The 26,920-nt window shown below is 40.8% G+C and overlaps 1 protein-coding gene across 8 annotated transcripts in view; it reads right to left on the minus strand.

Moving 5' to 3' along the window:
• The window catches only part of UTRN (utrophin), a 311,465-nt gene that overhangs the window by 207,406 nt on the left and 77,139 nt on the right, over positions 1–26,920 (minus strand). For all 8 annotated transcript variants that reach the window (XM_077925924.1, XM_077925927.1, XM_077925928.1 and 5 more), the window contains exons 23-37: positions 25,818–26,030; positions 21,552–21,665; positions 19,749–19,895; positions 17,860–18,030; positions 16,466–16,645; positions 15,330–15,464; positions 13,099–13,248; positions 10,685–10,846; positions 10,257–10,385; positions 8,727–8,900; positions 8,005–8,160; positions 6,664–6,834; positions 3,021–3,200; positions 461–589; positions 119–289 (exon numbers count right to left, since the gene is read on the minus strand). In XM_077925924.1, the coding sequence (XP_077782050.1) occupies positions 119–289; positions 461–589; positions 3,021–3,200; positions 6,664–6,834; positions 8,005–8,160; positions 8,727–8,900; positions 10,257–10,385; positions 10,685–10,846; positions 13,099–13,248; positions 15,330–15,464; positions 16,466–16,645; positions 17,860–18,030; positions 19,749–19,895; positions 21,552–21,665; positions 25,818–26,030 (2,382 nt within the window). The remainder of the gene's footprint in view (positions 1–118; positions 290–460; positions 590–3,020; positions 3,201–6,663; positions 6,835–8,004; positions 8,161–8,726; positions 8,901–10,256; positions 10,386–10,684; positions 10,847–13,098; positions 13,249–15,329; positions 15,465–16,465; positions 16,646–17,859; positions 18,031–19,748; positions 19,896–21,551; positions 21,666–25,817; positions 26,031–26,920) is intronic.

The raw sequence follows: 26,920 nt of genomic DNA on the forward strand, positions 1-26,920 counted from the left end.
GCACATTAACTGCTCAACTTACATTCCCCTTAACATATGGACTTCAAAATGGGAAGAAATCAATGCTTTGGGATCATGAAGCAACATCCTTGTTTTGCACAACATCTTCCATCCTCACCTTAGCACTTCTGATGTGCTGTGATACCTTCTCAAAGTTCCTGTTCAGTTCAGCCAGCTTCGGCTCTACCAGTTCACGGCATGACACACCACGGCCATTCATCAGCATAATAGCTTGGTCACGCACATTATCTACTCTGAGACTAACATCATCCAATTCTGATGTTAGACGCTGAGAAGAGGGGAAAAACAGCACAAGCTTAGTGTTCAGTACACAGCAGGATAAAACAGGGTGGGAGTGTAGCAAGAGAGTTATCAACCAGGAGATTTGGCGGAGTTTCATTTGGAACCAAAATATACTATTACTGTATAAGCCATGTCAGTAAGAGATTAGGTTTGCCACCTTCACTGTCTCTTCTTTCTTGCTGGCTGGCTTTTTCTCAATCTCATCCAACAGGGCTTCAGCTTGGTACAGCCAAGTGCTTATGTGGGCGACATTCTCATCAAAAATCTCCAGTTGACTTTGGTGATTCTGGACAGCAAAGACAAGGATAAATCAATGAAAGAAATACCTAGAGAATGATCAATAAAATGAAAAAATGCTGCATATTAACAGGAAACACTTAGCAATAGATAGTCATCACTACATTTATTTAGATTTCTGGTCCAGTCCATGCCAAGACCTCTGGACAGTTTACAATAAATTTGCATACTCAATTCAAAAAGAAAATTAGACTAAAATTTAGAAGGTATTAAATCCGCATCCTATCCCCTTTTGCACTATTTTCTATCTCCTGCATCCATATTTTTGCTACAGGATAAAGCCTGCCCAGACCCACTTCACCTCTCCCTAAGAACATACTTCCCCAAAGAGCATAGAAAATATGCAACATTCATATCCCCACATCATAACAGGGTTTAATAGCCAATGAGTAAACCAGTATGCTCAAACACATAACAAATCCTTAACATATTCAAACAACGCTGCTCATTATAGATTGCTTTCTGTCAACTTTACATAAATGATTATTTCACTGATAAAAGAATACATGGTTGTGAAATTGGATTTCCAAAAGTTCTTGATTTTTAAAGAACTGGTTTATTCTGATAGTAACACTTTATAGCAAAGGTTTTCGGATTGCAAAAGTATAGAGAAAGAAGCAAAGGTAGCAACTTTTAAAGCTCTGGTGAAATTCTGTAGTGTGTTCACCTTATGCTTTGATTCAACATAAATTCTGAGGTTACCAGTGCATGAACAATAGCGGCTAAACTATACATGTCCTGGAAAGGGTGCAGTTGCCGTACAGCTTAAGCTGATAACAGGCATCCCCACAGAGATCACCTGAGCTTCCAGTGATGGATCGAGGAGCACCCCCAAACTATAAACTTGTTCCTTCAGAGGAGTGCAACCCCAACCAGAACCAGTAAACTCCCCAACTCCTGTACCTGGGAGCCACTCACCACAGTCCCCCATCTAGCTAGGATTCAGTCTCAGTTTGTTGCCCTTCATTCAGCCCATCACTGCATCCAGGCACCAGTTTAAAACAGCCACAGCCTTTCCTGATCAGTGGCGTAGCGTGGGGGGTGCAGGGGGGGCCGGCCGCACCAGGCGCAACATCTGGGGTTAGGGCAAATCCACAGGTTAGGGGGCGCAAATCCACGGGTTAGGGGGCGCAAATCCACGGGTTAGGGGGCGCAAATTACTTGCCTTGCCCCGGGTGCTGACAACCCACGCTACGCCACTGTTCCTGATTCAGGTGTAACAGAAATAGAGCTGGGCATCATCAGCAATCTGATGGCACCGTGCCCCAAATCTCCCAATTACCACTCACAGCAGCTTCTTATAGATATTGAACAGCACTGGGAACACATGGTGGGAAGGCTATCATAATATGCCTTATTGCCCTGCAGCAATGAACAGCACAATTGGCAGGAGGCTGGCACATAATTCCCCCAATGCTATTCTATAAACCTGGCCCCATAGTTCCATCAGCCCCCCACTCATGAAGATGGTCCAGGAGGATACGGCAGTATCAAAAGCCACTGAGAGATCAAGCAAGAGCAACAATATCACATTTCCCCTATTCCCTGTAATGTATCAAGGAGACCAAGGGTGATTTTGGAAAGATACCCAGGAAAGATTTTTACTTTTTTAAACCTTCAGATGTTTGTTTGAATGCATATCCTCACAGATACCCATTCCCCGTTCAGAACTTCTGACATGGAAGGGAAACATCTGAATGAAGGTTCTAAGCACTGGAATTCTCCCATGATCTGAACTTCTGCCTTGTCTTCCTCTCATTCCAGGAATGGGAACTGGTGCATACAGTGAAGTTTGGGGTGGGGATCATATGCAAAACCCCTCCCACCTCATTAATCCTACACATATTCAGGCAAATGTCTGAAGAGAGCTTCAGAGATATTATAGATGATGAGTCTTGATTGTGAATGACTTCAAAACAGGGAGCTGACAGATAAATAGATAACTCACAACAGAGATCAGAGAGGACACAAGAATGAATTAAACTGCCATGGGTGCATTAGATTCTCTTAATATTTTCTTTGGGATTATGGCTACAACATATTCATGTCAAAAAGTAAAGGCTATTAAAACTGGCCGTTTAGATAGCAAGAATCTTACAAAGTTCAGGTAGGCACATTTTAAACTGAGCGAAATGATCTTCTAAAATTCATGACACATTTTAAAATTATATTGGCCCCTCACCTTTCTTATTAAGTATCTTCAATCCTACATCTACTGGGCATGCTGATATCTTCTCTCTTCACAGGAATTTCTATGCTTTGTGACAGTACACACAGTGAGAAGGCTATCATAATGTACCTTATTCTGCTGAAGCTAATTACACTTTGGAAATCTTAATGTCAGACAGATAACTCAGCTAATAAAAAAACATTTTTAAAGGCAGCAAATATTGTAAAGTAAAAATTGCATATAAGCTTACCAAAAGCGTATTGCACCAATCTTCCGTCCAAGTTCGGACTCTACTCCATCCAGCATTAAGAACACAGAGCTTTTCCTCCAAAGTCGTCTCACTACCTTCCACTAAGGTCTGAAGTACTGCACTACTCTCTGTTACACTGTTAAGATCAACCTTCTTCCTTTCCAGTTCTCTCAGCACATTCTAAGAGGCAACAGAAACTATTAACAGAACCAAATTCTTCATGATTGCAAAGTCAAAGATGGCATCAAATGCATTCATAGTATATGACCATGTTTCTAATTTGACCACCTTGCCTTTTCATATCATGTAAGGCACTTACCAGCCAACTACATATATGCCCAAATAACCACAGGGTATTCTAATACTGATAGCGATATTTGCACTAATTGTAGAATTTTCATAGAAGTTCTAGCAGCATGAAAATTCTCCTTCAATAAAAGGCAATTGAAGCATTGTGAAGTTATTGGGACCATTTGACAGGTCTGCATTTCTGTGATCATACAGACTAATGGACTGGGCTGGCCCACCCATGAGGCAAGGTGAGGTGACTATCTCAGGTAGCAGGATCCACAGGGGTAACAGATCCCAATGTACATATTTATTCCCCCCACTCTGCCCTTGTTCCTAATATCAATCTTCATGATTATTTATTTATTTATTTATACCCCGCCCATCTGGCTGGGTTTCCCCAGCCACTCTGGGTGGCTTCCAACAGAACCCTAAAATACAATAACCTATTAAACATTACAAGCTTCCCTAAACAGGGCTGCCTTCAGATGTCTTCTAAAAGTTTGGTTATTTTTCTCTTTGACATCTGGTGGGAGGGCTTTCCACAGGGCAAGTGCCACTACCAAGAAGGCCCTCTGCCTGGTTCCCTGTAACTTGGCTTCTCGTAGCAAGGGAACCACCAGAAGGCCCTCAGTGCTGGACCTCAGTGTCCGGGCAGAATGATGGAGGTGGAGACGCTCCTTCAAGTATACTGGACCAAGGCCGTTTAGGGCTTTAAAGGTCAGCACCAACACTTTGAATTGTGCTCGGAAATGTACTGGGAGCCATTGTAGGTCTTTCAAGACTGGTGTTAAATGGTCTAGAGGGAAGAGGGATGTCATTTTGTGGTTTGTCTCAGGTGCCAAAATGTCTTGGGCAGCCCCTGCTACCTGAAATTATCTACTGTTGGGAAATGAAGTTGTAATTTTTAAGACAACTTATATCTTCCTCTTGCCTTTATCAAATTTGATTTTATTAGATTCTGCCATTTATTTTATTATGCAATTACTCCTTGTTCCAGTTCCATTTGTTATTTCATAAAGTTTCTTGTTCTGCATGTGGGGAACTATATATCTATCTATTATGGAGCAATTCAAACTACTTTTTGTCTGCATGTGCGCATGTACTTTTCATGAAGTGGAGGGAACCTTATGTAATTCTTCCCACTATAATATACATTTTTGTATAATGGTATGTGCATAAGCACTTGTTAATTAATAAAGTAGTACCTTTTCTCTAAATCGCTGTGGAACACAGAGGATATTGCAACATTTCAAATACATTACACTGAAACATTTAAATACTACTAATCATATTGAAGTATGTTGTATACAGATAGTAAAAAGGTCCTCAGATCACAATTATTTATAGCCATTTTAACATAAGAAGGATTTGTGCAGTTTCCTTGCACGGCAAGAAATTATACTGTTCCATTTTTAACATCAATCCTCAGAACACAATACTCCTCCTTGTAGGCTAATGACTTTTTGCACTCAATTAGGCAAATAATTGACTAACCATGACATTCTCTAAAATAGCAATCAATAATTAAAACAAGCAATTAAATTCAAAAAGCCAAGAACTGTATTACGTTATGGAAAATGAAACACATTGGTGAGCCTTGGATCTAATATGCCTTTTTTTGGCTGGCACAATTCAGCTTTTTGAGAAAACATTTTTTTAAAAAAATGTCTATAATAAGGCAATCAAATTTAAAAGATAGTGTAAGGTTTTAAATTATCCATGCCAGCTTGGGGAAAAGCAGTAAAGGAAGCATAGACACAATATATGCTTAAATATATGCTCAGAACTAAGTATTGGGGAGAAATTTGGAACAAGTATGATATTTGTGTAGTTAGCTACTTGGTTGATTTTTTAAATAGGTAAAAAAATATATCTTTATATAGCTATTTTAACCACTTTAATCCATCACTGAGGGGATTTATCATGTAACAGATAGCAAATATTAAGTGTTGCTGCTGTGGAATTATAGAGATTAGCTCCTCCAATGCGGTTTTGTATAGTGGTTACAGATCTAATAGCTAATTCTTCAACATTTTAAATAATTTTCTTTGAGCAACAGCCAACAAAAAGGCTTATATTACTAAACTCTAACTTATCCAAGAAGAACAGACAGAGGTGAAGATAGGGGTTGGCAAAAACAGCACCCGACGAGAACACAGGCCCAGGTGGAGTGCAACAAAAATCACCATTCAGACTATGAAGTGTATGGTGTATATGTGTGTGGTGCCACACCTCCACTGTTGCAGCAAGATCAAATGCAGAAGCATCCCGTCCTTCTCGCACCGTGGCAAAATTATGGGGGGGGGTTCAATACAGCTCCTTGCCAGGGGCAGAAGAGACCCTTGGTACACCTCTGAGAACAGAGGATAAACACTACCCACTCACAATAATCGTGTACCATATGCAATGTTTTTAGAATCTAATGCTGGAAGAAAATGCCTAAGATTTTCCTGTTACAGATAGGTAGCCGTGTTGGTCTGCCATAGTCGAAACAAAAAAAATTCCTTCCAGTAGCACCTTAAAGACCAACTGAGTTAGTTCTTGGTATGAGCTTTCGTGTGCATGGTATCTGAAGAAGTGTGCATGCACACGAAAGCTCATACCAAGAACTAACTCAGTTGGTCTTTAAGGTGCTACTGGAAGGAATTTTTTTTGTTAAGATTTTCCTATTTATAATCAGCAATGCATAGTTGACCACCATTTGCATAGCAGAAAATTCTGCTTGAAAAGCATGTGTCAATTTTTCTTCATCAGCTTAATGTAAACCAGGAAAAAGTTGCACTATGGACTAAGTATTGAACCAGCAAAAAGCAGCACAACAATTCCTTCTAGTGCAACAGGACTTTCCACCTTTCCTTCCCCTAGCCCCCAGCTCTCTGGTGCCCTCCCCAAATTTGCTCTGGGTGGTCCAGAGACCACCATCCCCCGCAAGAACAGTGGGGGGGGGGGTTGTTCCATCAGGCAAGCTGAACATGGGGGGGATGAGGACAGATTGTTCCATCAGGGAAACAGAAAAGGAGAAAAACTATTAAATAAATTATTTGGAAGCACTATGAGCCTTGCAGCTGGGTTGCTATTGACACTGCAGCAAAAATTAAGGCAACAGTAGCTTCACAAGTGAACTAGAGGGACAGAATTATGTTGGTGCTTCTACATACTCTGGAAATTTCTAGCGCTTATATAATTTGTTTAATTTATATACAAGGCTTCAAGATGGGCTACTCATTAGAAAGTGCATTTTTGTTAACAGTTGCTCCAAAGATGAAATAGAAACAATTGTCTCTGTTTTGTTTTCAGTTTTTAAATCACAAAGGAATACAAAGGAGAAAGGACAAGATACAGTTTTTCTTACTTTAGCCCATGCGATTTCAGTGTCCAGATCAGTGAGCAAATTCTCTGAGGTGGACTTGTGCACTAACTCAGCCTCCGTAGCCTCTAGCCATTTCGACAAGGAAAGAGAGACTTCCTTGAGCTTACATGACAGCTGCAATGCCTGCTCCAAATCTTGCTTCCCTTCAGTGACCTGCATAAGAAACCCAGCATGTAAAAACAGAAATAAGGAGTTCTGCTTCTTCAATAAGAAATACGTAGCAGTGAAAGTAATTGGCAACACCCAGGTGGTATTTTTATAAAAGGTCATACTAAGAAAAAAGGGATCCAGAGGGGATCCTGGAAATGACACACTGCTTAGCTCAGGAAAACTGGTGGAAAGTATAGGTAAGGTAAAAGTAAAGGACCCCTGGATGGTTAAGTCCAGTCAAAGGCAACTATGGGGTTGCGGTGCTCATCTCACTTTCAGGCCAAGGGAGCTGGCGTTTGTCCACAGACAGCTTTCCGGGTTATGTGGCCAGCATGACTAAACCGCTTCTGGCACAATGGGACACCGTGACGGAAACCAGAGCGCATGGAAATGCCATTTACCTTCCTGCCGCAGTGGTACCTATTTATCTACTTGCACTGGCATGCTTTCAAACTGCTGGGTTGGCAGGAGCTGGGACAGAGCAATGGGAGCTCACCCCATTGTGGGGATTGGAACCGCCAACCTTCCGATCGGCAAACTCAAGAGGCTCAGTGGGTTAGACCAAAGTGCCACCCGCGTCCCTAGTTTAATGTCCCTGCTTAGCTTAATGTCTGGCACAGGAAAACTGGTGGAAAGTATATTTAAACATAAAGTAACCAATCCTATAGAACAGCAAGCTGAAGTAGGCTTCTGCAACAGCAAATTTTGTCTCTCTAATCTATTAAGAGTTCTTTGAGAGTGTCAACAAAGCATATAGAAAGCGGTGATCCAGCTTGCTAGACAGAGCATCCAAGGTGGCTTACAATTCAGATTATACATCACAATGAGGTACTGAAGAAGAAACAGTTCAGAAAGAGAGCAAAACTAAAACATGGGAAGATGCAGTGTGCAAAGTTAAAACAATCCAAAAGCCTTAAAAAATAAAATGCACTGACCATTTATATAAAAAACAAAAAGAAGGAAGCCTGCCATGGTTTCCCGAGGAAGAGCTTTTTACAATCTTAAAACCATTACAGAAAAGACCCTACATGTGTCCCAGGCAACAGTACCTCTGAAGGCAAAAAATCAAAGAGCAAGGCCTCTAATGGTCCTAAGGGTAGTCAGATTCATGTGGCAGAAGACTGTCCTCAAATAGCCTGGCCCCAAAGCCTAAAAGCAGCACACAACTCTTACCTGTGCACCCAGATCATTGTATAGAAACTTCAATGCCGTCAGTTGTTCATCCATGCTCTTAGGGTTATCTGTTTGTTGTTTCTGTACAATTTGCCTTCCTGTTTTGATTACAGTTTCCACTTCAAGCTTTACTTCACTGAGAGTCTTGTAGAGTTTCTAGAGCCAGAATGAATTACACATTTGTTACCTTTTAACGTCTCAAGGCTTGTCTGTTTCTGTTTCCAAATAATGGTTAAACTTGTTCATGTCATATTACTTCTTGAAAGCAGGTCAGACATAACAATGCATCAATTCAAACATCCTGGACATAACAAATGTTTCATCCAGAGTTTTAAGAAATAGATGTTTGGGGTTTTTTGCTTTAATGCTAAATATGACAAAGATAAAATTATGTTATTTACTCTGCATCAAATTTGTCTCTATGTACCATTCAAGTGAAAAGTTAAGTAAGCTTCCCTTAGAACTATTTTGATAATATGAAAGTGTTACGTTCTTTTGATAATTCTATCTAGGTATAAGAACCAAATCACTTAAAAAGAATTGTTCCTTTTATCCAAGCTTTCCACCAAATCTGTGGATATGCTTCTATAGAAGGATATCTTTGGTAGGAGTCTTCATTTCAGTTGAGACACAGAAGCAAAGTATCTTAAATCTTCATGACCTCATGGATATAATATGGAGGGAGAGGAAAGTAGGAAAGTGCAGCCAAAATTCTGTATTACCATGCACTTATCGAAGTGAGACTGAATTACATCTGGATCAATATCCTTCACATCCAAGACATGGAGCTCAGCCTTTACACTGTCCAGAACCCGTTTACAATCCAGCATACGTTGCTCAAAGTTCGCTGGTTTCTGGAAAAGCTGATACTTTGTGGATACCTCCCGCAGTTTCCTCTGTTTATAAAAGAAGGCAACAATATCAAACTGTGACCAGAAAGAAAACACCCTCAAGAGGTTTCAACAACCCTCCTCCTCCATCTCATTGCTTAGACCATGCAGCACGTCTCCCAGATACCTATCCTAGTTTCTTGTACAGTCTTGAGCCTAGCACAGGATGCTTGTCCTTATCTTCAAAGGATTCTCATGCCCTTATCACATCTCTCTGCTCTTAAACCTCAATACATCTCTACCTGTGACTGTCACTCCTACAGCAAAACCCTCAGCTATCCAAGGTCTCCTGCTCCCTCAAATGATTTCATCCTTTCTCCCACTATGATGAGAAATACCTCTTACTTATGTCTTATATGACCCACAGGAAGCTGCCTTATACTGAATTAGTTGTCTACAAAGACTTACTGTCAGTTCCCTAGTTCCCATGCTAGGGGTCCAGCCTGGCAAGCCATGAGAAATGGTCCATCTGTTCCCCACCAGCCCGGGCTTATCACCAAATCTCAAAGGTATTGTGCTCAGTGTTCAGGATAAAAACCCTTTGCCTATTCTTTAGAAACTGTTCCCAGCTAATTAGGTTTTATGTAGACTTATTGTGTAATTTACAGTGTAATATGCTGTATGCAGGCTAGTTCTGTCCCAGGGTCAGGCTTTAGTAATATGGCACTCTGAGCAAGGACAAAATTTGGCACACACTCCCAACTTTGAGTAGGTACCCATATACATACAAATATGATGATGATGATGATGATGCACTCCCTTAGCTCTGTGCCCAGTGGAGAAGAACTTTCCACACCACCCTAAATCCAGCACTGCCAGTGCTTTACACTCGGAAACTATATGTATTGTACACTGATTCCTGCTGTACATGAATAAAGTGCGTAGCCTTCACCCGTAAGTGTGCTTACCACCCCCAAATCACAAAGAAGGCTGCCCTTTGTCAGAACACATCCTGCATATGAATTCTGAAATAATTAAAATCATGCTTTATTTCTACAACTAGCAGTGTCAACCTCCCATTTTATTTTTGGAGCTGTTCCAATGACAACGAATATATTGAAATTTAGAAATCAGATCAACAGACAATTTAAACAAACTTCTAAGATGCCCTTCATCTACTGGATCTCAGGGTGATTTTCTAATGATTAATAGAACAATTAATATTGAAAAGCAGCATCCAGACAAATCAAAGACGCACAAGAAATTTATAAAACAACAAAATTATTTATCTATTAAACTTCTGCAAATCAAATTCAAGTAGCAGGACTCTTGTTTATCATCCACAGGTGCCCTCTCCATTTTTTTACTTATGCGGTCAGTTGCACTCCGTCCTGGTCACTGTCAAATGTTTGTGATATTTACCTGCAAGGCATCCAATTGAGACCCACTACGAGGAGATCTGCATTCTGGGGAGGCTGGCATCAACGACCGTACGTTCTTTTTTAGCTCTTCCAAGGTGGATTCATGAGCAGCAATTTCAGTTTGGATTTTCTGCCAAGTCGTTATTGGAAAGGCAAAAAACAGTACATGGCAGATATCAGCCTTACTAGCAATAAATCACACCACAGAAGTCTATTATGAGTGCTACAGTGTCAACATCAGTCATGCTGGCTTTGATGATAGGCTCCTTCTTTCAAAGTCATTAGCCCTATTACAGCAGGTACTCCAATGTGTCCGCCTACACACACATACACAGCTAAATTATACGGCACAGATTCCTTTCAAGAAGCAATCTATCATCATCCTACACCCAAAAATCCTGCGTGGCAACAAAAGTCTACTGAAAATACCTGTGCCTCCTGTGGCATTTGGAAGGCATCTATTCTGTCGGTCAAGTACGAAGTTAGCTGCCTATCCAGATCCTTCAAGCTCTCTTGTAGGACTTGCAACATGTGCTCGGTTTCTCGCATTGTCTGAAGCTGCTGTTCCAAGCAAATCTGTCTGCTCACTGCCTGAATTTTGAAGCAAAAGAGTAAGTTGCACAGCATGATTACTTTTGAATTTGCACACAGAAAAATATGAATATGAAATAAAATGAGAACTGCAATTTCCTTTCTTGCTGACAAGGGCTGCAATTTAAGCACTGAATTTTTCAAGATTATGAACCACTCCCAACAGAAGAGCACTTAATTCAGATATCCTTAACATGGGAAGCCCAAACAAAGATGTACATGATTATGTTCCCCCATCAGCATCATTCATCTCAACATACACAAGAATGGCATGGTTGGAGGCACAGCTTGAACTCTCTAGGGAATTCTATCAATCATTTCCTACTATAAAGCTGCCAACATGGATGGCTTTTCCCCAGAGAAAACCCACTCCATACAGCTGAACCGGAACAAATGGCAAATGGGTTTTCGGTGGATTGATGTTTGCTCCAAGTCAGCAGTAAAGAGCGGATTTTCCAAAGGAAAGTGGTAGGACAAACAGAAAACTGCTTGGACTGTGCCTAGTGTCTAAGCAAAGTGTGGAAAAGCCCAAATCCATTAAGAAAAAGGTGATCAATGGGTACTCGTGATGATGGATGTGTGTACCACCTCCAGTACAGTGGTACCTCGGTTTACGAACTTAATCCATTCCGGAAGTCTGTTCTTAAACCGAAACTGTTCTTAAACCGAGGCGCGCTTTCCCTAATGAGGCCTCCCACCGACGGTGCCCTTCCACCATTTGGCTTCCATTCTTAGACCGAGGTAAAGTTCACAAACCGAGACACTACTTCCGGTTTTCCAGAGTTCATTAAGCAAACAGGGCTGTTCTTAAACTGATGTACCACTGTATAATTGGTGTGCCTTTGAATGCCAGTTGCCACAAAACACAAGAGAAGAGACTACTATTACACTAATGTCCTGCTTGTGGGCTATCCATAGGCATCTGGTTGGCCTGAGAAAACAGGATGCTAGACTAGAGTAGTGCTTAATTTGATCCAGCAGGGTTTTTCTTATGTGCTTTTCATTGTTGTTCTTAGAACATTACTGCTGAAATTCATTTTATTCATCTCTCTCTCTCTCTCTCTCTCTCTCTCTCCTTAGGCAAGATCCCTTGGGTCTTAAACATTCCTAATGCTTTCACAATCACACACTTCAAAGGTCAGGGAGCAGGTCACACTCAAAAACAGAGGTTAAGTGGTTCTTTTAAAACCACTTGGCCGTATCAGTCATCAGAACAGATGTGAGTGAATAGAGTAAGGCAATATGCAATGGAAATGTGATCAGAACTGAAAGCTGCCACAAAGGGAGTCCCTCGCTCAAAAGCTCACAGCCAATAGCTGTGGCTCCACCAAGGTAGTATAAATTCATGGTAAGGCAGTATAACTAATAGTTGAGACAAGTGTTCCTATGAGTAGAAGTCCATTTGCTGGGCACACCAACTAGAAGAGGGGCAAGGTCATTTTTGCAGAAACCCGCATCCTGTGAAAAGCTGGGGGGGGGGTGAATGAGGACTGAAGGTGGAAGAGGGAAGTGGCAAAATCACCCCCTCTTCTTCCAGTGAGACTCTTCAGTGGATCTCAGTGTATTCCATGAGCAGAGGGAGTCCCTCCCTCAAAAAGTAGAAGGGACCTTTTGGATCCAACCCTGTGTTACACATTGCTGGTAGCATCCTGCTAATCTCTAAAATGAATCTGAGTCACCAATCCAGATCTTAATCTGTTTTGTGATTTTCAGAATTAATCTAGTTAGCCATTAATACACTTCAACTAATATTCCGCTTACAGAAAGACTTTCTTCCATTTTGCACAAAAGCTTATGGGAACATTCTCACAGTCTTTTTATTCCTTGCTTTGCATCTTACTTATGATGGCAAAAACATTAGTTTACATATTGCCTCTTACTGATTTTTAGAAACATGGAAGGAGTCCATTTATGAATCAACAACCCTATCATCTTTTGTTCTGCCCTGTACAGTGGATTGTGACCCACCAAGCTAAATGCAGCCAACCAGTCTGAATGTTGGCTAATAAGGGCTTAGTAAGGCTTCAATTTTTGCTGTGTGTCTGACAGCTGCCAAACACCTGGAAGGCCACAATGGATGATTTGTGCATTATTTGGCTTGGTGGGTAGCAAGTTGTACAGGTCTGATCTTGATACTGGGTGCCAAAGATTGCTGTCAGCTTGTGATGGCTATTTAAAGCTTTGTTACATACTGAGCATAGAGGCACTAGTGAAAACAAATTATCCATCTTACTAAAAATACAAATTCTTACCACATGACTTAATTCTTCATAGCGGGCATTGAAAGCTTCCAATTTTTCACTGATGATTTCATCAAGGATCCCTCCATCAATCAACGTTTGGCCAAGTTCCCGAATTTGAGTCCGGTTATCAGTTGGATGGCGTAGGACAGATTCCAATGACTAACAAGAATTGCATTGTTAGGTTTTTTTAAAAAAATGCATCACAACAATGCAACAAAAACTAGTATAGGTAACTCAAATCTTACATTTATTTTACTTGCACCATCACAGCTTTGGGTGGGGAATAAACAAACGGAGAGCAGAGGATACCCGCCCTTCAATTTATTTCCCAGCCCCCACCCGTGCACAGCTGCAGTCGCAGACTTACTTGACTTTGGGAAGGTAGTGCACTACCTTGTGCCTCCTCGCCAAAACCCAGCACCTCGCTTACCAGCTTTGGGAAGGTGGTGGAAGGGCTCTGGGAGCCTGACAAAGCCCTTGCGCCTCCTTCCCAAAGCCAGGCAAGCATTTACATGTTGATGTGTGGACCCTCAGAACCAAATCCTCACATAAAATGTGAGTTACCTGTATCTGAAAGCATGTGGAAACAATTATTTTAACCTGCCTGCCAAACACCAAACACATCTCATGGAAGTGCACTGGGTAGCTCCAGGACAACAACCAACAAGGTTCTGCTTCTGCCAATCTGACCTGCAGCAATGATGGGACCTGAAGCAGATCCTCCTCAGCTGATCTCAAGCTATGGGGAGTTTCGCCCTGAAATATCCAGGACCCAATGCATTTAAGACAAAGTGAGAACTCATAATTTTACCCAGAAACACACCTGTAACCTGTTATGTTGTCTGAGCACCAGTGTTGGAACATCATGCTGATGCGCACCTGACAGCACTTGTTAACCTGTACCCTGCTAGGCCTGCAGAACCAGCAACTTTAGCAAATACACAGAAGAGCAGCCATGATGGGTGAAAATGTAGAGGTCTGTCATTTCTGTGCAAGCAGCACTGAATGTTTTGCTAGATTTTGCTAACTGCTGTGTGAGACTGGCATCCTGGATGTTGCTAAGATTAAAAGGAAACGTCACGCTGTCAACATAATGTTACCTACATGAAGAATACAATATCCATGGAGTCAAAACAAAGGTGAATGCCAGTGCTGAAGTGCGTCAAAGGTGACTTAAGTGAAGAACTGCTGAAGAAGCAGGGGTCCCAGATACACAATTCCCCTTCCCAGATAGATTATAGTCTTTGTCCTTCATGGGTCCACTCATGTGGTTAAATTAATTGAAAAGATGGAAAACTCCCATCCTCTTGGCCCAGTTTCCAATCAACATAAATAGTGTACGGAGAATCATTTTTGCTCCTTTTCACTGCTAGCTGCTACCTGCTGTCTAACTCTGCTTCACATGCTTCCACACAGCTGAAGCTCAAAAGATCCTGCCGTATCAGCCTGGATTTGTAACAATGAACTTCAGTCCAACCTGCTAATTGTTTCAAAATTAGAGGAAGTTAGGAGGAGTCCATATTAATTATTTGATTACTTTGTCAGTGCAGTCACCAAGACTTTCATATGCAATTTATATCACATAATACTTTAAGTTGCTTTATTTTCACAAACTTCATAATTTTTTAAGTTACTTGGTTATCTTAAAATTGTATAACAACATTAAGCATTGTACACAAATAAGCCAATTGATTTGTTTCACTTGCAATCTTGAGCTTTTATCACTGGTCATGCTTTACTCTTTGTCTCACTGGGTTGCTGCTGAGCAAGCCCTGATTGAGGGAATGCAATGAGCACTGGCATATTGGACTGGCATACACTAGTGTTGATTGGATCCCCAAATTTGGCCAGTTGTAGTTTCCACACCATCTTTATGAACAGCCACTCATAAAGCACTTTGCAACTGTCTAATGTAGGTGTCACTGTGGCATGGATTATAGAATTCAGGTCACTGTCCTTCAACTGGAAAAAGGCACGCCAGTTAATTAAGGCAATTACTGAGATTTAAAGCACTTTTGGAAGAATTAACCCCAAAGGACATCTGTATCAATAAATAAAACCAAATATACAATAGCTTAACTATTATAAAGATTAGGCGGAACTGTTTATTCATTACAAATGCAACGATCATATGCTGTAATGTAGCAGAAAAATATTGTTCTAATAAATAAATTAAAAGTCCACGTGCATTTTCTGCCTTTTCCTTGAGCATACATGAATTGATGGAATGCCTACCATACCTCAAGGGCTTCATTGACAGCATCCACTTTATCTGGCAAGTTTTCAGTGGTTTTCATCCTTTCCTCCAAAGTATTCAGCCAGGCTGTTTCTAGATCCAGATAGTGGAGCAGCTCAATCCAGCAAGACCAGACTTCCTGAAGGTGATGGGATTTCATTAAAAAAAACACAACTAAATTACATTTCAGAGACAAATCCCTATTCAATCTAGAGAGGCACATATTTCTCAAGTTTCAATTGGCACTCTAAACAGAGTTAGTTGTCAACCAGCAAGACCTTCATTAACCTCTGCATACACTCCACAAATTCTTTAGCAACAAGGCCTGGCAAACCACTCTGCAGTATAGCATGTCCTATCCGGTCCCAAGTTTCACCCCCTATCCTATCTTTTGCCACGCCTCAAATGCATACCGTTCCACTGGAAAGTGTAAGAGCTATGAGATAAACCAAGGGATCTTGCTCTGTACCAATACCCACATCATTACAGTATAATCTCTCTAAATAAAATTTTGACACGCTCTGTCAGCTTAGCAAATGAAGATACAAAGGAATATTCTGCCCATGTACAGTACATAGTTGCTTTGTTTCTCCTTTGGAGATAGCCATGATTAAACCAACAAATCTCTAAGCATAGTTTTCCAATTTCATCCAAACCAGAAAACCATGAATGTTCATTTTTTAATACAGTATGATCTTAAACCATTCACTTGTTAAGGTGAGATACGATTTTCCAAAGCAAGCCAGTGTCTCCCTTTGGGACAACTAGAGCAGGCTTTCACAAACTCAGCCCTCCAGATGTTTTTGGCCTAAAACTCCCATGATACCTAGCTAGCAGGACCAGTGGTCACGGATGATGGGAATTGTAGTCTCAAAACATCTGGAGGGCTGAGGCTGAGGAAGCCTGAACTAAAGCACGTGTAGAGAATTATTATCTGAAATGCTTTGCAGATGTACACATGGTCACATCTGACCTCAAGTATCATTTAATATAGAAATTATGGTCACATTAAATAAAAGTGTTCATGTTTTCTAGTTTTCTAGTTCTTTGGCTTTTCAATGATGTACTAGCATTTCCTATTGCCCAATACATCCCAGACATATGAAACATTTCTGCTGAAGTTAGATTATTCGGCAATACCTCCAAAGTGTGGCATTTCCCCCGGATTCTGTTGCAGAGTAACTGGTAATTCTCCAATACAAGGTTAAGCTCAGTTGTTAAGTCCTGACCACCAGATGGCAGTTTAGCAGCTAACATCTTAATGTTGTCTTTCAGAATTTTCACCCGCACTTCTTTCTGTAGCACATCCTCTTTTGCTCTCTGCCCAAAGAAAGTGATTGTTGATCAAATGGTTACTGACAAAGTCTTAATCTTTAGTATACAAATGGAGGTCTCTACTCATTCAATTTTTTTTCAATATTTCATTATAGAAGCTGGCAGGAACAGAACCATTGTGCTCCATGAAGTTTCACTTGACGCTCTGTTGTATTATTTATCACATCATGCTGTCAAATGACATGATTTCTAACACAACAAAGACTCTTGTAGCACCTGAAATAATTTATTATTGCATGAGATTTCATGATGTGCAAAGACGTTTATTTGAACATGATCTATCTTTCATAGCCAAACTATTGCCGTTTCAATTCATTAATTTTTTTACCAAAACAGTGTTACAGAAATTGCAAAAACAACACTATAGAAAAATCCTTTACATTCATAACATTTTTAAGCAATTCAATAAAACATTTCCCAGGTGAGTAGCCACATAAAATATGTTTGTTAGGGTGGTCCTCCCATCTCATGTCTTATTTCCAATTCTGTCACAGAGCTGAAATACCAACATGACACTGCAATTAAAAATATCTGACAAAAAACTAAATCATGACACAAGTTTGAATGAAAGTGGTGGTGGTAGAAAAAGGAAAATGCACCTACTTACAGTGAATCCTATGCCCCCTCTCAGTTTGAGTGTGCAAAGTTCCCTCATCAAATCTGCTAGCTCTTTATTCAGTTCTGCACTCTGAAAACATATAGTTTCAACCCCTTCTGTCCCTAATCCCGCTACATAGCAAGATCTACAACTTCTTCCTCCGCCAGGCACTGAAACTCCAGCAATAGTCCCAGGCCATTTGGCCAAGATAAGCAAATAGTGCCAGACCAAGTAAGAGCCACTTCTCACAATTACATAGGATCTCCACCACCACCACTGATTAGTTCCAGTTTTTCATAATTCATATCCCGTTCTCCCTTCCAAAAAAAGGTTTAGACACAGAGGTTCACAGTTCCTTTTTTTCATTTTGTTTCATTTTCACAAAGCCTTATAAAAGATCATTTCCTGAAACCTAAGCTACTTTCCAACATCACACCACACCCATTTCTATTATTCACTCAGGGTTTTCTAAAGCTAACATTTTTTTTAAATTAAATTCAAAAACTCACAAAAGCAATTCAAAAAAGGAATTCCTTGTTTAATAATGGATAATATGCGCATAGAGACCCACATAACCTTTCGCACAATCACGTTTTCTCACCTTCATTTCATCCACAGCATTTTCTAGCTCATCTGGACTCTTGTATTCAAAATCTCTCTCCAAATATTCTTCTTCGGCCTGAGTCATCCATTCTTGCATCTCCGTCAAATCCTTTTTGAGGTTTACAGCTTTTTCTTGACTTTCGGATAATTGATTTTTCTGACTAATGATCTAGCAGTTCAACCAAAAACACACAGAGAGGTAAAAGCTATCTGCATCATTTGAAGAGAGTCTCAGCACTGATTCAATGTAAAGTATAAATATCAGAGCATTGAAAGTTTCAGCAGCTCACTTCTAAAGTAATTATTGCATTATAAAATATCTGGCAAATACTGTTGCTATGGTTACAAAAAAAAGATCTTTCATCACAGCTTACTAGAACTGACAGATGTAATAGAATACTATTCTGCTTATTTTTAGCTATAGAATGTTTGCTATAGTTTTAAGTTCTATAATAACACATCCATGGTTGAACATCCCTAGGATATGGATCATTCAAACAGGATGTTTATTGGAGTGAATCAACACCACAATTTACTGTTACATGTCCTTAGGTTTCTGTTACTTCAGACAAACACACACACATTATATACATATTAAATGGACAGGAGGTTCCAATGCAAATCTTATCCAGAATGAATATGTGCCCACTGGTACTGCCTAGACTGAAGGATGCCAAGAACTAGTTGAAATGTCTGGCCTTTTAAGGGATGGCTTCCTAAAATATAATAAAAAGAGGAGTAAGAAATACCTATCTGGGTAAATTAAACTTCAGATTCCACAGACACAATTTAAATTGGGGCAATGTTGTCTAATGGGGCAAGAAATAAAATGAGCATTCAACCAGCACAAGCAGCAGACCTGATCTGTCATTTTTTTTGCTAGTCACAAACTCTTATTTTTCTTTTGGTCTGGCAGAAAACATGGGCAGGCAAGACCTAAAAGGTCTCAGTGGCTGGAAAAGACGACACTGATTTATTAGATACCAAAAAAAGGCAGTCTAGCTGAAACATTATGCTGTACAAAGTTACAAACAAGATGATTTACTTCGGTGTTTATTGATCCCATGGCCCTCAAGCATTTATCCAGCAGCAAAACCAAGAAGAGAAAGGATATAAAATAGTTCTGTTAGAAAGATGAACCCCACCCCTACCCCCTCCTCTAAGGAAGTTTACTGTGAAGGAAGTCTTGGGTCTGTGGCCACATTGTGGCCACGAATACCCCACCCAGAGAGGCCTTGCCAAGCCATTTCATTACTATTTGTCAAAAGAAGACTTGCCTATGGTGCCTTTGGAAATGGTCAGTGGCGTTTGGCATTCTGTTACATAATATAATGCTTACAGTGCTGAATACATACATTATAAGCAACCATTACAATAATCCTGGAAGATAAATCACTATTCTTATCCCACATGGTCGTGTTGAGGCCAAGGGGCAGAATGACTTGCTAGGTCTACCTAAAGTTCATATCTAAGATGAGATTTGAACAGGGTGTCATTCCAGATCACAGCAGCTTGCACTCTAACCTTCTTTGCTAAACCAATAGTAGACAGCAGTCTCGTGGTTTCACTGCCAAACAGTTAACACAGTTTCAATGTTTTAGGATGGACTGTTGCCTGTTAATGTTTATTAACTTATCTAAGTACACTTATATCCTGCATCTCTTCCATAATGGAGCTCAAGGCAGTGCTTGTGAGATTCTCAGATGATCTCTCATCCAGGCACTGATCAGACCCAGACATTGTGTTTTAATATGCATGTTAAATATATTATTTATATGGCTACCAAGTCTGTTATTTCAATGTATACAAGAAAGCAAATACAGTACTATGAATACAAAGTGACGGACAAGACAGTGCAAATAAAGAGTAATGCTGTCAGTAACTAACCTGCTTGCTGAGTCTCTCCCATTGTGACTGGACATCTGTCAGCTTAGATTTCACCCAGGCATTAACTGGCTGGCCTCTTAAAGCAGAGTCTATTTCTTTCATCTCCTTTAAGGACAACTCAGTCTTCTCCATTTCAGTAACAAACAGCTAATCACAAGAGAGAAAACACTTTAACAACCACTTTTCAGGATACAGGCAGAAATGTTGTCCATTTCCGAAGGCATTGTGCAAATACTTCTGATTCTATTTTTTATAACTCCTAAATTACTCCACATGCAAAATTATTTTAAAATAAATATCCAGTTGCATACTTTCATCTGAGTCTGAAAATGGATCCAATCCAGAGAGCTTCTTCAGGTGTGTGAGGGTTTGTATTCAACTACAGGGAATTATTTTCTCTGAATAGCTTTGAGCAGCTGCTGCCCACACACAAATATTACATTACAAATGGCTTGTGAAAATCTCAACTTGCAAAGAAAATGTGTGTCATATATTATGATGGCTGTTGATGTCATGGAGTTTCCTGAGCAGTTATCTAGATTTTGGCCATTGTCTTTTTCTATTCAGGAATGGTCTCACAGTCAAGACTCAAAAGGGTATCAAGGGTACTCTGGCTCTGTCCCCACTACCTATAGTGATAAATTCAGTCAACTAAAAACCTTACAGCTACTAGGCTGGTTAATATACAAAGAACTGTGCAACAGTCCCTGTGCCCAAAAGAGGCTTCTTTGATCTTATGCTTCTTGAATAGCAGACCAGTATGCCAAATGGCAACCCACTTTTGGAAGCAAGTAAACTCTAAATAAGCTTGGAATATGTGGGTCTAGTCTTCTATTCAAAAGGAGAATATGATCAAATATCATGACAGGCACACCCAATCTCACAGGTAAGGCAGATTTTTGGAAACCAGTTATAATGGCTGCAATCATATACTATGGAGGGTACTAACCTCACACTTCGATTTAACCATACTGAAATACCTCTATATTTTAGGGAAAGTGTGCCCGTACTTTTGTGTTTTTGAATGCATGGCACAATTCAAATAATATCAGCACAATTTCACTTTTCTCCCAATCCCCCTATGACCGATGTTGTTTTTATTTTGTTTTTATTCCAACAGCATCTCCACGTGGGCAAAGCTCCAGCTAATTTATAGGCTACTCTGAAGACTTCATCATCAGATCTTGCAGCATTACACACGGGTGGCACTGTGGGTTAAACCTTGGAGCCTAGGACTTGCCCATCAGAAGGTCGGTGGTTCGAATCCCCGCGACAGTGTGAGCTCCCGTTGCTCAGTCCCAGCTCCTGCCAACCTAGCAGTTCGAAAGCACATCAAATGCAAGTAGATAAATAGGTACCGCTCCGGTGGGAAGGTAAACAGCGTTTCCGTACGCTGCTCTGGTTCTCCAGAAGTGGCTTATTCATGCTGTACACTGGCTCCCACGGCCAATAAAGTGAGATGAGCGCCGCAACCACAGAGTCAGCCACAACTGGACCTAATGGTCAGGGGTCCCTTTACCTTTACCTATCTCTCTGTTAGAAATCTTCATTTAAACAAAATAAGTGAGACAGTTCTAGTATTCCTATCTATATTGCAATACTATATATTTAAAACAAGGTTCCACAACTGCATTTTAGTACCATGGTATCAGGGAACAAAGGAATGCAAAACACACTTTTGTGTTGCTTTATCCTTTTGTTGAGAGAGAGAGGTTTTTATGAAATGCACTATATAATGCTTTGAAGTAGCCAAAGAATAACAGAGGTAAATAAGCAACTCTGTTCTACATTAGCAGGGCTTACCATGCATTGATCAAGCTGTCTCTGAAGGCCTTCAGGATCCCTTTGGATCGCTTGCTCTTTCATTAAGAAGTCTTTTACACCATCCAGCCACTTCTGAACCAGTTTTGAATCCGTCTGAACAGAACATAAAAAATGTAATTAACTGCTTTAACCTATTTGTCTTCCAGATTGGAAAACCCCAAATACAATAGTAATCCCCACTTGCTTTTTTCCCCCCATTGTCAGGTTCATGTAAAGATTTGCTAACCAAAAACCCAATTATAGACTAACTAATAATCCAAATTCTGGACAAATGGCACCAACACTGGAGGAAGAGAAATAAAAACACACAAAGAAGCCTGGCGGATCAGAGCAAAGGCCCATCTAGTGCAGCATCCTTTTCTCATAGTGACCAACCAAATCCCTATGAAAGTCCCCAAGCAGGACATGAGAGCAACACTGCTCCCCCCAATCTGTGATTTCTAACAACTGGCACTCAGAAGCATACTGACTCCGTTAAGTGGGGGGAAAACATAGCAGCTCACTCAAATCTTCCGTACCAGCATAGAACATGGGTTTGAAGGGTTTGAGGCATTTTGAAAACAGAGCAATAAGCAATTGGCTTGTGAGATAAAAGCATAATTTCATACTGCCAGAAAAATCTGAGTTGTAAACATAGCTCCTTCTGGCGTTAACACAGACTTTGCTTGCAGAAGCACAAAATTGGTAGATTGCCTCCTCCCCCTTCTGTCAGCAGGATCCTTCACTGAATCAAAAACCTTCCATTGACAGAAGGAGCCCTTTTATTCACAGGAGGTGAAATTAGGATCCAACCCAATAATTACATTTCACCACAACTGCCAACAGCAGCAATAATGCACTATTAATGGAATGGTGCTTAGAGAACTACAACAAAAAAGAGAACTCACTGCCCCCAAGAGCCTAACACTTCATACAAAAGATGAGCTTTGAAATTTCAGTGATATGAAAGAGGTATGGTGTCATGGTATTCTTATAAGGAGTTCCAGAGAAGGGAGACATGACAAAGTAATTTTAGTGCAGGGTGGTTGAACACACAGCCCAAGAGCTGCATGTGGCCCTTGGGGCCCCTTTTTGGTGGCCCTCAGCAACATTTCATGCCTCCTCTGCAGCCCTTGCACTGCCTTTCCAATGTCGTCACTGGGCTTTGAGAAAGAGGTGTGAGGACAGGGTCCTAGAGTCCTCCTGCTTCCTTCCTAAAACCTAGTTAGCATTTTCCCAGCTTTGGGAAGGAGGTGGGAGAACTCTAGGACTCTGACAGAACGTTGTGCCTCCTTCCCAAAGCCAGGTACCTCACCTATCCAGCTTTGGGAGGACAGCACCAGGTCTGGGGGTCGTCAAATTTTGACCTTGCCTTCCCCCTCCTACAAGACAAGACACTGTGGAGCCCACGGGTTCAATGTCAAATTACAATACAAGTGGGCACAAAAGGAAATACAAGTGGGCACAAAAGGAAATACAAGTGGGCACAAAAGGAAGCAGGTTGGTACCAAAGAAAATAGAGACGGCAGGGACTCTGACCAGAATATAGACATTTGGATAGGTGATGCCACTGTGAATGGATATATAAGAAAAGGAGGGATAGGTTCAATATGTCTGAGACCAAACATGAGTTTAATGAAGAACTCAAGGAGGAATGCATATGCACAAATGGAGATACAGGACTGGATAAAGATGGAAGCTCTAAGGTAGAGAGCTGGGAAGCATCATATAGGAAATACTGAAATCCATGCGATTTGAGGTGACCACAGAAACCAAGAATGCAGGGAAACAGAAGAGCAGGGGACTCCAAACATCCCTGAGGGTCTACAAGGGAGAAAGTTAAGAGAGAGCAAATCCCTGAAAGAGTAGTAAAAGAAACAGTTGAGAGCAGGTACAGGTTTAGGTTGTGAAGGGAATAAAGTAGAAAAGAGGATAGTCAATTGTATCAAAAGGCAACAAAGAAGTCAAGAAGGATATGAACAGGCTAGAGAGCCTTGAAGCAGAGTTGGGTTGGGAATTAAATTCTGTTCTATTTTAGATCAACTATATGATCAGCCTCAGTGGTTTTAGAAATATCTCTACCAGAATTCAGTTATGCTTCTCATTTTTATTCTTTGCTGATTGTGCATATATATTGCCATCTTAAAGGATACTTGTTCTAGGTATTCATCAAAGTACCTATTGTGCTCTGCATCTTGATACAGAGGGATAATTTATGTCCAGATTCTTGGCATTTTTAGTTCTACCTCCAGCTTCTGGCATTTTTTCAGCTGACTTGATTTGCTTGTGAAGAAAAGTTTCCAAAACAGGGAGCACACACAGTAGTTCCAAGGATATTCACTACAGGCCAATAGAGATACACTCTAGCCTGTAGAACTGAGCAGTAAATATTCTTCAGCCAAAATACTATTTATATATTGCCTAACAAGGCATTTTATGTACCTAAAGCAGACATCTTATGGCCAAGGATTTCTCATGATCCCTTTGATCATTTTCCCTCCTGACTTCTAGCTGCCACATCTCCACTGTCATTATCCCTCCTCTCCACTATAGCAAACCCAACCTTCTCCTTTAGCTCCAACAGAGTCGCTATGTCCCCCAGCCTCCAAAAATGATTTCTTGCCCCATCTGCACCTATAAATACCATCAGATATCTATGGAGCAACTTGCCTTTAGTCTCCCAAAACAATGGTGGTGCTGATGCTGGGTTCCCCTGCCCACAGTGGGTCACTCTGACAGGTGAGTGGGCGCCAGTCACTGTTCAAATCATTTGATGTCATTATGATGTCAGATGACACACAACTTGAATTCAAATAGTTCTACAAAGGAAAATTCAAGCCCACCAAGTAAGCCTTGAAGTCAGCACCACTCAGCTGATTGGTGCTGACATCAAGCTCTCTTTTTGGTAGTGATCATTTGCACCAGTGATTCTTGATGAGGTTTCAGTGGACCTGAATTCTGTGTCTATCAGTTGATCTGTGCAGACTTTGAGCCCTACTTTTGGCAGGGGTCATCTGTGTGAGGAAGCTCTGTTGAGAACTCCCTAGTGCAGCAAATTCCAGCAGGCTTGAAGTAGCATCTGTTAGAACATCAAGCTCTGCTTTCAGCAGGGGTTGGCTGTGCAAGAGAGTTTTCAATGGATAGCTCTGTTCCAATGTCATCCCAGTGGGCTCGGCTGGCTGGCAGTCAACCTCCCTTGACAAGGAACAATCAAGAGTATGCTGGCAGGCACATCTCTGTCTGCCCCACACTTGATGTCAGATATGACATGAGGAGTGGGAGAGGCGGGCATGATTTTGAGGAAGCGGCCTTGCAGATCAAACTGGGATCTGTGCCAGGCCTAATCAGGCCTGTGTGCCAGAGGTTCTCCATGTCCATCATAAAACATGCCACTTCCTTTTGCTGTCCTGACATTCCTCAATTTTTGCTTCTGGCCCCATGTAACTTGTCTTCCATCTCCCTCACCAAAACCACTATTTTCTCATTACAAAACCTAAAGGTACTGATTTCATTCCTTCCCCCCTGACCTTTCTACTTTTGTTTAATACTTCATTAGATCCTTCTTTTGATACTCATCTATTTGTATACTTTCCATATCCACTGACATCACCAACATCCACCCAGCTGACCAGGCACAAAGCTTTGGCTTTATCTGATTCCCCCCCTGCCCATTGCTTTGCACATTCAGTCTGTTGCCAAGCATTGCTCTAATGAGTGAACAATGTGAAAATGCAGCCCTTCCTTTCTGGTCCATTTGTTCTTTCATTACAACAATGTGAAAATATAGCCCTTGCTCTCTGGCTCATGTTCAAATCTAGCCCACTATTCACCTCTCTTGTTAATCTGACCATGTGGCACATCCGTCCTTCAGAAGACAGATTATGCTCATAAATATTCCGAAGAAAACAAACCAGAATAAGGTAACAAGTCAAGGTCCATTTTTGGCAATTACCGGTAACTTATAGTTAGAAATAAAAATTCTACAAATTAGCATTAACATTAACTTTAGCATGAGTCAAGGCAAGTATTTCTTTTCCTGTTCTAAAGCCGCTAACATCTTGTGGTTTAGTTCAGAATATTGTGGGCTCAGACAAGATTTCCCATAATCAAAAGGCATAAACCCTGTGATCCCAACCCCCTTCAAAGGGGAACTTCGAAAAGAGTTTGGATTCATTTTCTCCTAGATTTACTTTGATGTCCTAATTTGGTGGTATTCTGTCCTGTTAGCAGGATGACTGACACACATAATCATGGTCATATATTTACCTCAAATATTCTCAATTTGGAAATAATTTCTTCCAGTAGGTGAACGTCTTTAGAAACCTTCATATTTAACTTGTCCCTGTATCCCTGCAAACACTTGAATTCTTGCTTGTAGAGCTTTGATTTTTCAGAAGAAATATGCTTCTCTAAGACTTGTGTGTCTGCAGCAAGTTTATCAACCACACTTTTCTGATTTTCCAGAGTTTCACAGATCGTCTGCAGGGAAAGGATTGAAGAGAAATACATTTCACTTTTGCACATGGCAGCAATTCCATGTTCTGTGTAAAATATATCATCTTTAACTGTACATATTACAACACTACAAAGAAAATATAGCAATGGATGTGGCGTTTGTGTCACCCAACAATATTTTCTTATGCCAAAATGGGTTTTGTGTCAATATAATTTCCAGAGCCACAAGGATTTTTTTTCATGTGAATTCATTCAAAAGTCCTGATGTTTCTGTTGACAGGACAACAGGACATAAAATGAGGCTCCTAGGACCTCCAGCTTGCATGTCCAGCTGCTTCTATTACAACTCACAGGATAGTTGTTCTAGAGAAAAGTGAGGCAAAAGGTTTTCTGAGACAAATCTATTTATGGGTGGTGAATCCATTAACTGCCGACCTGATCAAGTGATTTTCTATGCCCCACCCCCCAACCAAAAAACATGGCAGCAGTGGGGAAGAAATCCATAAACAGCTCTGAAATTGCACAAATATCTACTGGAGAAAGGAAATACAGAAAAAAGAAGCAAGCAGGCCGCAGTTCCCCACTCCTGCCTCTTACCAGCTGGCACAGCATATCAATTGGCATGGCAAAGAAGAAATTGGCTCTCCTCCTGCAGGAAGGCATGATTTGCAGCCCTAATTCCCTACCACTGCATCCAACTGGCCAGCAATACATATCGAAGGGTGGGGTGAGCAAAAAGGATCAAACCTCCTTCTTTAGGCAGATATGCATGATTTGTAACCCAGGGAATGGGTCACAATCCATCAAGTTTGAAAACTTTGGTGTCAGGAAGGTATTTCAGATGGCTACCCATGTGGGTCTCCCTGAGTAGCTAATATGGGCGGAGTGGGGCATTAGAACCATTTCTTCCACAT

Source organism: Podarcis muralis, chromosome 3 (assembly GCF_964188315.1).
Source record: "Podarcis muralis chromosome 3, rPodMur119.hap1.1, whole genome shotgun sequence".
Classification (NCBI taxonomy): Eukaryota; Metazoa; Chordata; class Lepidosauria; order Squamata; family Lacertidae; genus Podarcis; species Podarcis muralis.